This window comes from Salvia hispanica, chromosome 6 (genome assembly GCF_023119035.1).
Source record: "Salvia hispanica cultivar TCC Black 2014 chromosome 6, UniMelb_Shisp_WGS_1.0, whole genome shotgun sequence".
NCBI lineage: Eukaryota > Viridiplantae > Streptophyta > Magnoliopsida > Lamiales > Lamiaceae > Salvia > Salvia hispanica.
Window position 1 is genome coordinate 15,687,901 of NC_062970.1, and position 12,978 is coordinate 15,700,878.

The 12,978-nt window shown below is 34.1% G+C and overlaps 1 protein-coding gene across 2 annotated transcripts; it reads right to left on the bottom strand.

The window, feature by feature from the left end:
• Window positions 1-5,271: 5,271 nt before the first annotated feature.
• Window positions 5,272-9,456, bottom strand: LOC125193226 (gamma-glutamyl peptidase 5-like). 2 transcript variants are annotated; one of them, XR_007171546.1, is made up of 5 exons: window positions 9,062-9,456; window positions 7,564-7,713; window positions 7,332-7,499; window positions 7,091-7,244; window positions 5,272-6,565 (listed from the first exon to the last, which is right to left on the bottom strand). XR_007171546.1 is itself a non-coding variant. In XM_048090988.1 (4 exons), exons 1-4 carry the CDS (start codon window positions 9,368-9,370, stop codon window positions 7,143-7,145), a joined length of 729 nt encoding a protein of 242 aa, XP_047946945.1. In that variant the 5' UTR covers window positions 9,371-9,456; the 3' UTR covers window positions 6,921-7,142. The 2 variants fall into 2 exon arrangements, 1 of the variants encoding a protein (XP_047946945.1); XM_048090988.1 differs by lacking the exon at window positions 5,272-6,565 and having other exon boundaries at window positions 6,921-7,244.
• Between the last annotated feature and the right edge of the window lie 3,522 nt (window positions 9,457-12,978).

Genomic DNA, 12,978 nt, shown 5'->3' on the forward strand with positions numbered 1-12,978 from the left:
ACTTCACTCTAAGCTTGTTTTACCTCACTTAAATGGAAAAAAAGAGCACAATAAGCATTTTATCAATTCTTACAATATCCGGATCGTGAACTACTAATTGGGCCGAAGGATTTTGGTCAGCTTCTTTCAATTCTGACTGAATGTAGTCATCATCATCACCTATCGCCATGAACGCTTCTATTGCAGATGCGATTTGGGCATCCACATTGTCGTCCTATTTTCATAATAAAAAAATAATATCAAATATAAATACCACAATACACATGTATAAGGTATTTGTATACCTTCAACTGTGTGGTTTGTGATGCTCCTTTAGTTAGATCTGCACAAAATTCATTTGTCTCCTGCATATAGTGATGTGTATTTAACCATAAATACAAAAACTTAAAAGGTAGATATAAACAAGAAGTAAAAAAGTATTATAAATTAGAATACAACATCATAGAAATATTTTTAGTTCACCCTGAATCAAATGTCAAGTTTTAAAACACAACAGACCAAAATCAAAATCAAATTGTTTACATCATTCCAACACTTCAACTTATGTCTTTCTTTTCCAAGTTAATTTCTGGCAAAATTGATGTGCCTTCAGCCACTAGTTTGATCTTTTCATCATAGATTTCCATCATTTTTTCCATTAGATCAATCCACTCTGGATTATCCTCTTGATCGACTTCCATAGCATGTGTCATATTATCAATTGGATTTGACACAGCTTGGTCGCCTTGAGCAACCTCGACACACCATCCTAAGGGCAGTTATAGCTAAAGCAATTGATGTCTTTGCCAGTTGCCGGAGCATTCTTTATAGAGTTCATCATTTTTTTAATAGAAGCTGAGCCTCCCTTATTGAACTTTTTACTTCATCATTTGAAGGAGCTTCGGTTGTTGACAGAGTATTCCCAGGAGCTTCATTAGTTGAAGGAGCTTCGGTTGTTGGCAGTATTCCAGGAGCTTCATCAGTTGGTGGGAGACTATTCCCAGTGGTAGAAGGGACAGGGGCAGTGACAATGTTTGAATCATTATTGACATATAAAGCTTCAATGGAGACCGGGTCAACAATGCTTTCTATGCTTCCTCGGCCTATAACACCACCATTTTTAAATTCCAACTGACCTCTTTCCCTAAGAAGGGTGGTTGTCCAGTTCCGGACAGTGGGAAATCTTCGAACCACCATTCTCGTCCTGTAGACAACCCTATCAACATTGCAAGCCTGCAAAAAGGTTCAAACATGGATGATAAGCTGGGACGACAAACACTTCACTCTAACAGTAGAATACTTCACTCTAACCATGTTTTACTTCACTGAAATAGAAAAACAAAGCACTACAAGCATGGACGACAAACACTTCACTCTAACACTAGAATACTTCACTCTAATCATGTTTTACTTCACTGAAATGGAAAAACAAAGCACTACAAGCATGGACGACAAACACTTCACTCTAACACTGGAATAATTCACTCTAACCATGTTTTATTTCACTGAAATGGAAAAACAAGGCACTACAAGCATAGATGACAGACACTTCACTCTAACACTGGAATACTTCACTCTAACCATGTTTTACTTCACTGAAATGGAAAAACAAAGCCTACAAGCATGGACGACAGACACTTCACTCTAACACTGGAATACTTCACTCTAACCATGTTTTACTTCACTAAAATAGAAAAACAAAGCACTACAAGCATAGATGATAGACACTTCACTCTAACACTAGAATACTTCACTCTAACCATGTTTTACTTCACTATAAGGAGTGCTTAAAATAGAAAACTCACCAATAAGAAAGTGATGGGTCCAGTGAATGGAGTGGATTTGTTCTTCTTTTTCCAGCTATCATGTGTTGTGATTAGCACATTCAAAACATAGTTGTACCAGTTGTACTTTCTCACATTGGAAATGTTGTCTATATAGTCCAAAATACGTCCATCACAAATCCCATTTGCAGATGGTGAGATCAGCACAGAGTCCAACAGTACAAGAAAAACTTTTTTAAACAACTCACCACCATCTACATCAGTATCAAGCTGGTCTTGCAAATCAGTTGCGTATATTGAATTTCTGTCCTTCTTCACAGCTTTTGCAATGTTCTGCATATCATCATTTATGTAATACTTCTTTTCAATATTTATCTTTCGCTCCCCTCTTGGCAATCCTAAGGTCGCATGCACATCCTCCTCAGTGATGTGCAACGGTTCATCATCAATTAACTTGATTCTTGTGCAGTTGTCTTGATTAAAATTCTCCAGGAGTGAAAATGTCATTTCCGTAGGAATACTTCTGATCTTCAGATGGATAAGCTGCCCAAATCCCATCTCTTCCAGCGCAGCTAGTTGTCTTTTGTTCATCTTCTCTATGGCATCAACTAGATTTTTAACTCCTACCTTGACAACAAGTTTTGGTCTCCTGATTTTAATATTTTCAAAATCATCCGACACCATTTTTTTCTTTCCTTTAGCCTTACTCTGCTTCTTTGCAGCAGGCTCTTCATTGTCATCATTTAAACCTTTTCTCTTTGAGGCTGGAAGAAATAATACAAAAAAAATTACTTCACTGTATTGTATCACAAACACTTCACTCTAATACTGGAATACTTCAGTGTAAGCATGTTTTACTTCACTGAAATGGAAACACATAGCACTACAAGCATAGATGACAGACACTTCACTCTAACACTAGAATACTTCACTGTAAGCATGTTTTACTTCACTGAAATGGAATTACAGAACACTACAAGCATAGATGACGGACACTTCACTCTAACACTACTTCACTCTAACCATGTTTTACTTCACTGAAATGGAAAAACAAAGCACTACAAGCATAGATGACAGACACTTCACTCTAACACTTTGGAATACTTCACTCTAACCATGTTTTACTTCACTGAAATGGAAAAACAAAGCACTACAAGCATAGATGACAGACACTTCACTCTATTACTGGAATACTTCACTCTAAGCATGTTTTACTTCACTGAAATGGAAAAACAAAGCACTACAAGCATAGATGACAAACACTTCACTCTATTACTGGAATACTTCATTGTAAGCATGTTTTACTTCACTGAAATGAAAAAATAGAGCACTATAAGCATAGATGACAGACACTTCACTCTAACACTGGAAATACTTCACTCTAACCATGTTTTACTTCACTGAAATAGAAAAACAAAGCACTACAAGCATAGATGACAGACACTTAACTCTAATTTGTGCCATATACATAATATATTTCATTAAGATACTAAATAATTAATAACTCACCTTGAGGTCTATCATGAATATACTTCGACCTCTTTTCAGTATAATCGGTAGTATTTTGTTTGGAAGGTTTATCCTCCCGATTCTTCATCCTTTTCTCTGCAACATCTGCTTCATTTGTAGTAGAAGCTGTAGTTTTTTGTTTGGAAGGTCTATCCTCCCGATTCTTCATCATTTTCTCGACAGCAGCTGCTTCATCCTCCCGATTCTTCATCCTTTTCTCGACAACAACTGCTTCATTTGCTGAATCTTTATGACCTTTCATTTGTTCTATAGAAATACATAAAATTAGAAGATTCTTTCTTTTCATATGCATACAACATATAGAATCAAAAGACTTGTAATTATTTCATGAAACCTTTAAGTATGTCGATTGGTACAACCTCAGCTGCAATTTCTGCTAACCTTTTTTCCACTGAAATATCAAGCATAATACAAAAAATTTTACTTCATTGTATTGCATCACAAACACTTCACTCTAAAACTGGAATACTTCACTCTAACCATGTTTTACTTCACTGAAATGGAAAAACAAAGCACTACAAGCATAGATGACAGAACACTTCACTCTAACACTGGAATACTTCACTCTAACCATGTTTTACTTCACTAAAATGAAAAAACAAAGTACTACAAGTATAGATGACAGACACTTCACTCTAACACTGGAATACTTCACTCTAACCCTGTTTTACTTCAAACCAATGAAAAAACAGAGCACAATAAGCATAGATCACAAACACTTCACTCTAATAATGTAATACTCCCTCCGTCCCGCTTTAGGAGTCCCGGTTGAGTCGGGCACATGTTTTAAGAAAAAAGTGTTTGAGTGTGTAATAAATAAATATTGTAGTGGATGTTGGGACCAACTTTTAATTGAGTGTCCAATGAATAAATATTATAGTGGTTGTTGGGACCCACTTTTAACACTTTTTTATTTATTGTAGTGGATGTCGGGATCCACTTTTAACACTTTGTAGGTATTTTTATTAATTTATCTCAATCGGGACTCCTAAAGCGGGACGCCCAAAATTGATCAACCGTGACTCTTAAAGCGGGACGGAGGGAGTACTTCACTAAATGAAAAATAGAGCAGGTAGTTGTTACTCACGATCGGAGTCTATGGTTGTTGTTTTTCTTTTTTTTCTGTCGATCAAAACCTACACAAAAAATAGAAGTAGTTAACTGTAGTAATTAACTGTAAGTAGATGTTCATATGTTCAATTTGGATTCCATAATAAACTATTGCACATCTCACTTATTAAAAACTGTCGGTGTTTGAATTTGCAAAATTCTCAAAACTAACTTTTATTCTAAAACTAAATCTAAATTAGAATGAGAAATCTAAATCAGAAATTAGTAGAACAACTTACATTTTGAAAAATCTTTTTGATTTGGATTCATTGTTCGACTATGGATGGAGGCGACGACGATTGCAGCGATGATGGATGGAAGCGACGACGATTGCAGGGACGAGAAGACGGCGACGATGGATGGAGGCGACAGGAAGAGCAGTGATGGCGGGATAGATTGAATTCCGTAATGAGAAATTGTTAACCCTAATTTTATTAGTGAAATGTCCATTATACCCCCGCCTTGTATAGTGAAGTAAATCTGTGATAGAGTGAACTGATTACTCCTTCAAATTCGAAAATCACATGTGTTAAAACTAGCCCTTGATTTTCTTAATCTTGTGGCTATGATTTATTCTCTAGTTATATACTTAATGGGCATTTGCCCCATATCACTACTCAAAGTCAATATCACTAAATGTGTATGACTTCAATTTTTGTGGCCTTAAGATATTATTAAAACATATAAATAGATTTCATATCGTATAATATAAATAATTAAGTATTTTACAAAAATAAAATATGTAAAACATCAAAAACTGATTTTGATTTTAAAAATAAAAATACAAAGTATATAAAAAAGTTTATATATAGTGGAGTATAATATTCGAGAAGTTAGTTTAATGCATATATAAATAAAATGTATATGTAAGAATACATCATCAAGCCAAGCTATATTGCATTTGTACTCATTCTGTACTGTTGGGTCCCGATGGCACACATCCGAACTAGAAATTAGTATGATATTGTCTGCTTTGGGCAAAGCCCTTGTTCTTGGGGTACTTCCCAAAAGGCCTCATACTAATACAGTTGGGGTAGCCCATTTATACACTTGCAAGTCTTGTTCATTCTCCAATGTGGGAATTGTTTGCCCTCACAATCCTCCCCTCAAACCAAGACCACCAGACCAAGACCACATGTGTGCCTCATGTTACAGGTCACCCTGTCACCACAGGTCTTGGTTGAGCTCACGCAGAGACATTGGAGAACTTGCAAGCGCAACCACAGAACCGCGAGCCACACAGGCCCAACCCTGAACTAGGGCTCTGTTACCACTATAGGGATCAGATCACTCGGGATTCGCTAATTACCGGGACCTCTTTTATTGAACGATCTCTGAGATGGCTAATCTCAGAAGTTACAAGCCAAGTACAAGAGTTGTTACAAGATTACAAGTAATCTACAACACTAAGGAGTCTAGCTATTACAGATTGTAACCCTAATTGGAACCCTAACTCTTTCCAGAATCTTGACCAATCTGGAAACCAAGTTCTCGCCAATTAGAACCTGCACACTTAAGATAGACAAGTTAGAACACTAACACAAGATCCTTTCGGATCTAAGTAAGACAAGAAACAGCAACTAAGACAAAATAGCAAGGATATGGCTCAGGTTACAACGGTGACTGCACTAGGCCAAGGACCTCCCCACACGCTTCTACCACAAGTCACAAAGTGAGAACCAGTCGAATATACTCAGGGAACCAGATCCACAGTTTCACCGAGTACACTACCACACAGCCTTCTCAACACATGAATCACCTCCCATCTCTTGGAACACAGCTTCTCAACCCAGAGAACCTCAGAAGAAACCTCCAATCACAAGATCCAACACAGAAGTTGGACTAAACCCTATATCTGAGAAGGAGCACTCAAGAACTCACACACTCAAGATCTAAACCGATGACACTCTCTAGAACCGAGAATCAACGGTGGAAATAAAATATCGGAGAAGATCGCCGGCGAGAGAGGCCGGAATCTAGAGAGAGGTGAGAGAAGTCGGAGTTTACAAGAGAGAGAGAGAAACGCCTGGAATCGAATGAATGAGAATCGGATGAGTCTAGAGACTCATAACAAACACACACATCAATCCAACGGTCACGGAGCGCGATCCATGTGAAGGCTGCTACGTGGACGCATCAGCACCACCAAATAAGTACTGGACCTGCACAGAACGGGCTCAACTTATTATAGGCATTGGGCCACACATTAATTAATTGAGACAAGCTCAATACAATTAATATACAGATCCAATAAGCAAATAGTCCACATAATATTTAACATTCTTCACCTTGGACTACTTTGAGAGCACATGGGGAGAGTCTGAGTCTACTGTTGTTTTCATCATGTACGAACATTTTTCATATGAATTGATTGAATTGAATTCAACAAGACAACAACGCGTGTGGCCGCTGTTTATTTGCAAACAAACTACTCCGTACTTCATCAAATGACAAATTAATTAGAGTCAACTAGATTGTGTCCCATTATTGCCTAAACATTTTGTAGTCAAACAATGATAAAAATAATGAAATCACTTCAATAACTAAATTAATAAAAATTGACAAGGTTCAACTTCAAAACATGGAGTAATTAAGTATTCAAGCTAAGAGTCAAGACTCATTCACCCCTTGTTGGCATTATCTCTACTCTCTAGAGACAGCCAAACAGCTAGCTGAATATTCCTAACCTGCTTAAGACTTGATCTATAGTTTACATCCTTGTCTCATTTTTGTGATCCATCACAATCTCCCTTTCAGAAAGCTCGTGCACAGTTTCCACCATACGTCCATATCTGGCTCGCTCTTCTCCATCCTCGTCTTACCCTCTTCCCCAACGGACTCCTGTCGCGATAAAACCATACACAAACACGAGTTAGATAGATCAAACCAATATGAATGGTAATTATTGCATAGTAGTAATTAAATTACCTCAATGAATTGGCAATTGGAGAGGCGGTCAATAAGGTTCGAGAGGATGCCCTTTGTGTATTCGGGATGGCCTTGGATGCCCATGATGTGATCTCCATACCTAAACATCTCGACTCCGGTCCTCTCAGACCATGCTAGCACCTCTGCCTCCGGTGGGAGGGTCAAGACCTTAACGCAGTTCAGTTAGTATTCGGAACATAAAAACCAAGTTGAAGAGTTGAAGGAATCAAACCTCATCCCTATGGCATTCAATGATGGAAAGTGAAGTAGGCAGATTGAGAGATGTGAATATCTTTGATGGATAAAGTTGAACTTGCGTGATTCCAATGTCCCATCCTCCTTTAGCCCTCCCAATCTTTCCTCCAATAGCTCGTCCTAGTATCTAATCACACATCAAAATACCCTTGTCACACACAAAACATAAAGATCAGCAACACAATCAGCCTACTATATACACCTACTCATTTTCTTATCATCATGTCGTGAATTTCAAGTCTTTAGCTTTTGAAAAAGATACTGAAAAGACATCACAATATACTCTAATAAGGATATAATGTAAATAATTCTTTCTAACTTGTGAATGATAAAGAGTCCAAAAAACATCAATTTTGTCAGAACAAAAGTTGGTGGTCTTAGGTTTAACCCAATATAGAAAACATTAAGTAGTGCAGAAAGTGACGTGGATGATCAATAATGGAATTAGCTAACCAGACAAATTATTCTCATCCACTAGTTTGTCCTGAAAAAAGTTTACAGTTACCAACTATACTAAATATTGCTCACTTCCCATGTGTAAATTACATGGATTTTCTTCTTTTTGTTACTACTACTTCCGATAGAATCTAGTTTTACACACAGAGACACGCACAAATTTAATCAATAGAAGAAAATCCAATGGCGAGTATAAGCAATAAATGTAGCTAGTATTAAACAACATAATTTGATCTATAAACATTTATATGTAGTGTTCTTATAGCAATATAAACATTAGTATATTCAATCTTGGTTGCTTCGTTAATGGGTGTTATTATACTGTAAAAAAACAAATTGGAGGTGGCGTGGCCGCAAACAAATCCAGTTGTACAGCATGAATAGGTGGAATCACAATAAAACCGAAAGGCTAGATATATGCAAACGTCCACTTGTGTACATGCAACTTCTAATGGAGTAGAGTTTTTTTTTGCTTATTTATCGTAAATTTTGAATTGCTTGCTACAAAATCAAGTGATAATTTATGAGAGATGAAGATAGACTCAAACCCTTTTTACACATTTTCGGCAGCAAAAAATTAAAGTTTGGCAACTTTACAATGTTTTGACCCTTTCTCTCTCTTTTTCTTTTCATTTTCATGCACAAGATTAACGGAAAACACGGGAGTGTTTAGTAACCTATTGGTTTCACATAAATAATTCCATAGTCCAAATAAATATACATTTATAGGCCCCATGAAACATTTTTACTAGACCATTTCTATATTTAAAATAAATATAAATGACGAAATAACTTCTGAAAACCTCGGAAATAAAGGAGGAAAATCAATAGTCGTGGATCCCTAATTGTAGCACGCCAATATCGTAAATAGAAATGAAAAAAGAAGGTCTAAATCAGGGGGACCAAACTTAGATAAAAAAAAAACACACATACTCCCTAATTCATTGCAGTTTAAAAAAAATACATGTTCGAATCGTCAACTGCAACTAATACAGTATATAAAATAAAATAAAAATGACCTGATGACCGAAGCAAATACCGAGAAGCTTCTTATTCATGGCGCGAAGCTTGTTGAGCAGAATGAGGAGGTTGCAGATCCAGAGGTCGTCGGCGTAGGCGTCACTGCAGCTGCCGCTGATGACAAAGCCGTCGTAATCGGCGATCTGATCGTCGGCGGGGAAATCGCCCCTCGCCACCCTGAAAAGGTCCCAGCTCTCACCCTCCTCCTTCAGCATCCTCACGAACACGCCGTAGTATCCGCCGTAGAGCTTCTTCACGTATTCGGAGTCATCGGCGCAGAGGAGGATGCCGAATTTCTGGCCTCCCATTCTCTCTCTCTCTCTCAATTTGATAGTATTGTTGTAGAGAGAGAAAGGGAGGAAGAGTCAGACAGGAGGAGAATGAAGAATATGGAAATGGGTGTGCTTGATCACCATACTCATTTCAAATCACTTATTTATAGACTATAGTAGCACGTACACATCTTTTTTTATATGTATCCTCGTTTTAATTTTTCAATAATCCTAAATAGCTCGAAAATCCTATCAGAATAATTCATTATACGGAACTTATGTTAAGTACTTATTTGTAGGCTCACTTATTTTTATCATAGATAGTATCTATTTATTCTGTGAGCTAATAAATTAATTAGCCTTTACTTTGTTTGAAAAATAATTTATTTATAGAAAAGAGTTTGACATTTTCTTGGTGTGATTTCTCGAAATCAACTGGTAATAATATGTAACGGGATTATTTAAATTTCGCTGTCTTAACTACATAATAAAAATGTTTGGAATATGATTCGGTGAATAAGGTCTGATCATTATAAGTTACATATATACGATTGGGTGAATTAACAAATGGTGAGGTGTATACCATTCCTAATTATTTAGTGCTAAATTATTTTTGGTGTAGATAATAGACAATATCTCAGCTCCCTAATTATATTTAGGGAAATGATTTTTTTACATAATTCTGTATATATGCTATAATGTTCTTATTTTTATTTTCAATAATTATATTTAATGGTTTTACATATACTATAAACTAACAATAACAATCAATCCCTAAAAAATAAAAATTAACTTTGCTCCATGTGTTCCACAATAAGAGCCACATTTGGTAATAATATATAACATGATTATTTAAATTTCACTGTCTTAACTACCTAATAAAAATGTTTTGGAATTTGATTCGGTGAATATATCATTATAAGTTACTTATATACGATTGGGTTAATTAACTTTTGGTGTATATCATTCCTTTCTGGCATATACTAGTATTTATACTACGATTTTAGTGCTAAATTGTTTTGGGTATAGATAATAGACAATATCACAGCTCCGGACTCCCTAATAATATTTAGGGAAATGATTTTTTCACATAATTCTCTGTATATGCTATAATATTCTTATTTTTATTTTCAATAACTATATTTTATGGTTTGACTATATAAACTAACAATAACAATCAATCCCTCAAAAAATAAAAATTAACTATAATTTTATAATAATTATCTATCCTTAGAATTGTGGATTTCATAATAATCGAAAATTTGATATTAGACGAAGAACTTAATTGGATGTTGGACGAAATGTGGGATTAGAAAGATCAAAGATTTTATTATGGTGTAAAAATTTTGATGTAAATGAAGTAATAAGGATAAAATTATAATATATAGCTTCAAAATGGGATAAAATTTAAACAATGAAACATTAAAATGAACTATGGAAAGTATGCCAAATTTATTGGCAATTACATATACACATAATATTTATAAAAATATAAACATACAAAATCTTGAAGTGAAATAAAAAAAAAAATGTACTCATATATATTGCGGGAGCCATTTTAAATTTGATAGGATTTCTTTTCTATTATTTGGATTGTTAATTAAATTTTGTTAACAGTGAACATATTATGTTAAATTTTCTATATGAATAATAATTATTATGTTATATTAAAATTTAATTGTAGTTATTATGAAAATTTTAAGTTATGATCATACTTTTTATTTATGTAGATTACAATTATATTCTGCATATATAACAAGAAAAAAGATAACAATCCCATCTAATTCAAATATCAATAGTATATACTGTAAAAAAACTAAAAATAAGAAATAAAATTTATATGCATAAAAAAATTCAAATAAAAGAAATATAGGCCAATAAATTGATGAAATCTTCCATATATTAGGTGTATTTAGTTTCCATAATACAAATGGTTATTAATAACATTTGTCAAAAAACTATTAGTTGGTCACACCAAGTCATATTTTAATTTTTAAATTAAAAATTCAAATAGCAATGGAGTAAGAAGGTCTTTACACAAAATAATACTGCTACTACTATATATTTCAAAATTAATAAATAATAAGGCAGAGATATTATGTGACAAAAAACTTATTTACATGTCATTTTGTATGTGTAAAATCTCGTAAGGGAGTGGGGCCAGGGAGGCCCATGGTCCCCCCACTAATTTTTTTAAAAACCTAGGGCTATTTTAGTAATATCACATTAATTATAATTATAATATATACAATATTAAAGATACATTTCAGCAAAATTATACTCCATAAATCGTTTTCTCTTAATTAGTATTCTCCTTCTGCCGCAGTTCTACTCCTTCTGCAGCATAACTGAAATCTAGTTATCTAAAACTAGGTATATTTTAAAACCCAAATATAATTCAATTGATTTTTCTATATATGTTGTTTTTTTGTTTGGCTGCAATAGTTATGTAAATTGAGACCTAAATAATCATATTCAAGCTCTAAAATTGGTATACATAAATTTCAAATGGGGAGAAAGAAGATAGCTTATGTAATTCAATGGCTACGACAATTCTATGTTGGAATTCTTTAACCCTTATTCTTAATTTGATGGGTATGTATTAATAGTTTTACACTTTGATTTGTGAGAGCAACATTTTAGATTTGAGCATATTGTATATTTTGTTTACTCTTTATTCTTTTAGTTGTGAAGCATAAGATGAACTTTATCTTTTTTTCTGTATGATTTATATTTTGCAAACTTAATCAGTGTTGACTATTTTTATAGGTATATGGATCGTTATTTCAAGAAACTTTCTTCCGTTGATTCTTCATCAGTTGAATGGTTGCTTAGTTCCTTATATGGAAAAGGATGTGTTTGTTAAAGTTACCAATAAAACTATTTTACATGGATTTCAGAAGATGAAGAATAGAACACAAAATGTCATGATGTGATTGTATTTAACTTTTACATTTTGAACCTTATAATTTAATTTATATAATTTTTTTAAAATTTAAATTTGGATCCCCCATGATGAAATTTATGGCTCCGCCACTTATCTCGTTACGGGATATTGTTACTGTTTTAGTTACAGTTTCATTGGAATGATAATGAATCAGCATATTTTATTGGTGTACAAATTTTAAACAGATTTAGACCATTGATTTTTCCATTATTTACAATTATTATTATCAGAAAGAAACATATATTGACACGTGAATAAGTAGATTATTATATTTCAAAGTAACCAGAAACTGACTAGTATAAAGCTCGTATGTTAACATGCATGTTTTATTAGTAATAGGTAAAGAAGAGACAATCGCATAAATAGTATTGTAGGCTAGTCGTATAACTTAAACAAATATAGATTCCACCTTTTGAGGAAATATTTTACTTCTATTCATTTTATATATAAGCATATTTATTAAAATATACTAGCACGTTTAATATGTTATAGCAATGTTTTACACATTACAGCTAGCTGGGCCTTTTTTATACTCCGATTTAAGATATTCATAGGCGATCCAATTTTTACTTTTGCTTGCTAGTTAATTAGTTCACATGTAATGCATGTATGAGAGTGATGAATTGTAATTCATCATTTAATAGCTAACTATAACTAGTTTAAGGCAATAAGATTTTAGAAAACGTGTGGTCTACAA

What these genes read in the sequence shown, in the direction of transcription:
- LOC125193226 (XM_048090988.1), bottom strand. Translation starts at nt 9,370, where the DNA reads ATGGGAGGCCAGAAATTCGGCATCCTCCTCTGCGCCGATGACTCCGAA. An exon ending in GTATTTGCTTCGGTCATCAG is followed by an intron (nt 7,714 to 9,061) that starts GTCATTTTTATT and finishes ATGTGTGATTAG; the next exon opens with ATACTAGGACGAGCTATTGG. An exon ending in CCAATTGCCAATTCATTGAG is followed by an intron (nt 7,245 to 7,331) that starts GTAATTTAATTA and finishes TTATCGCGACAG; the next exon opens with GAGTCCGTTGGGGAAGAGGG.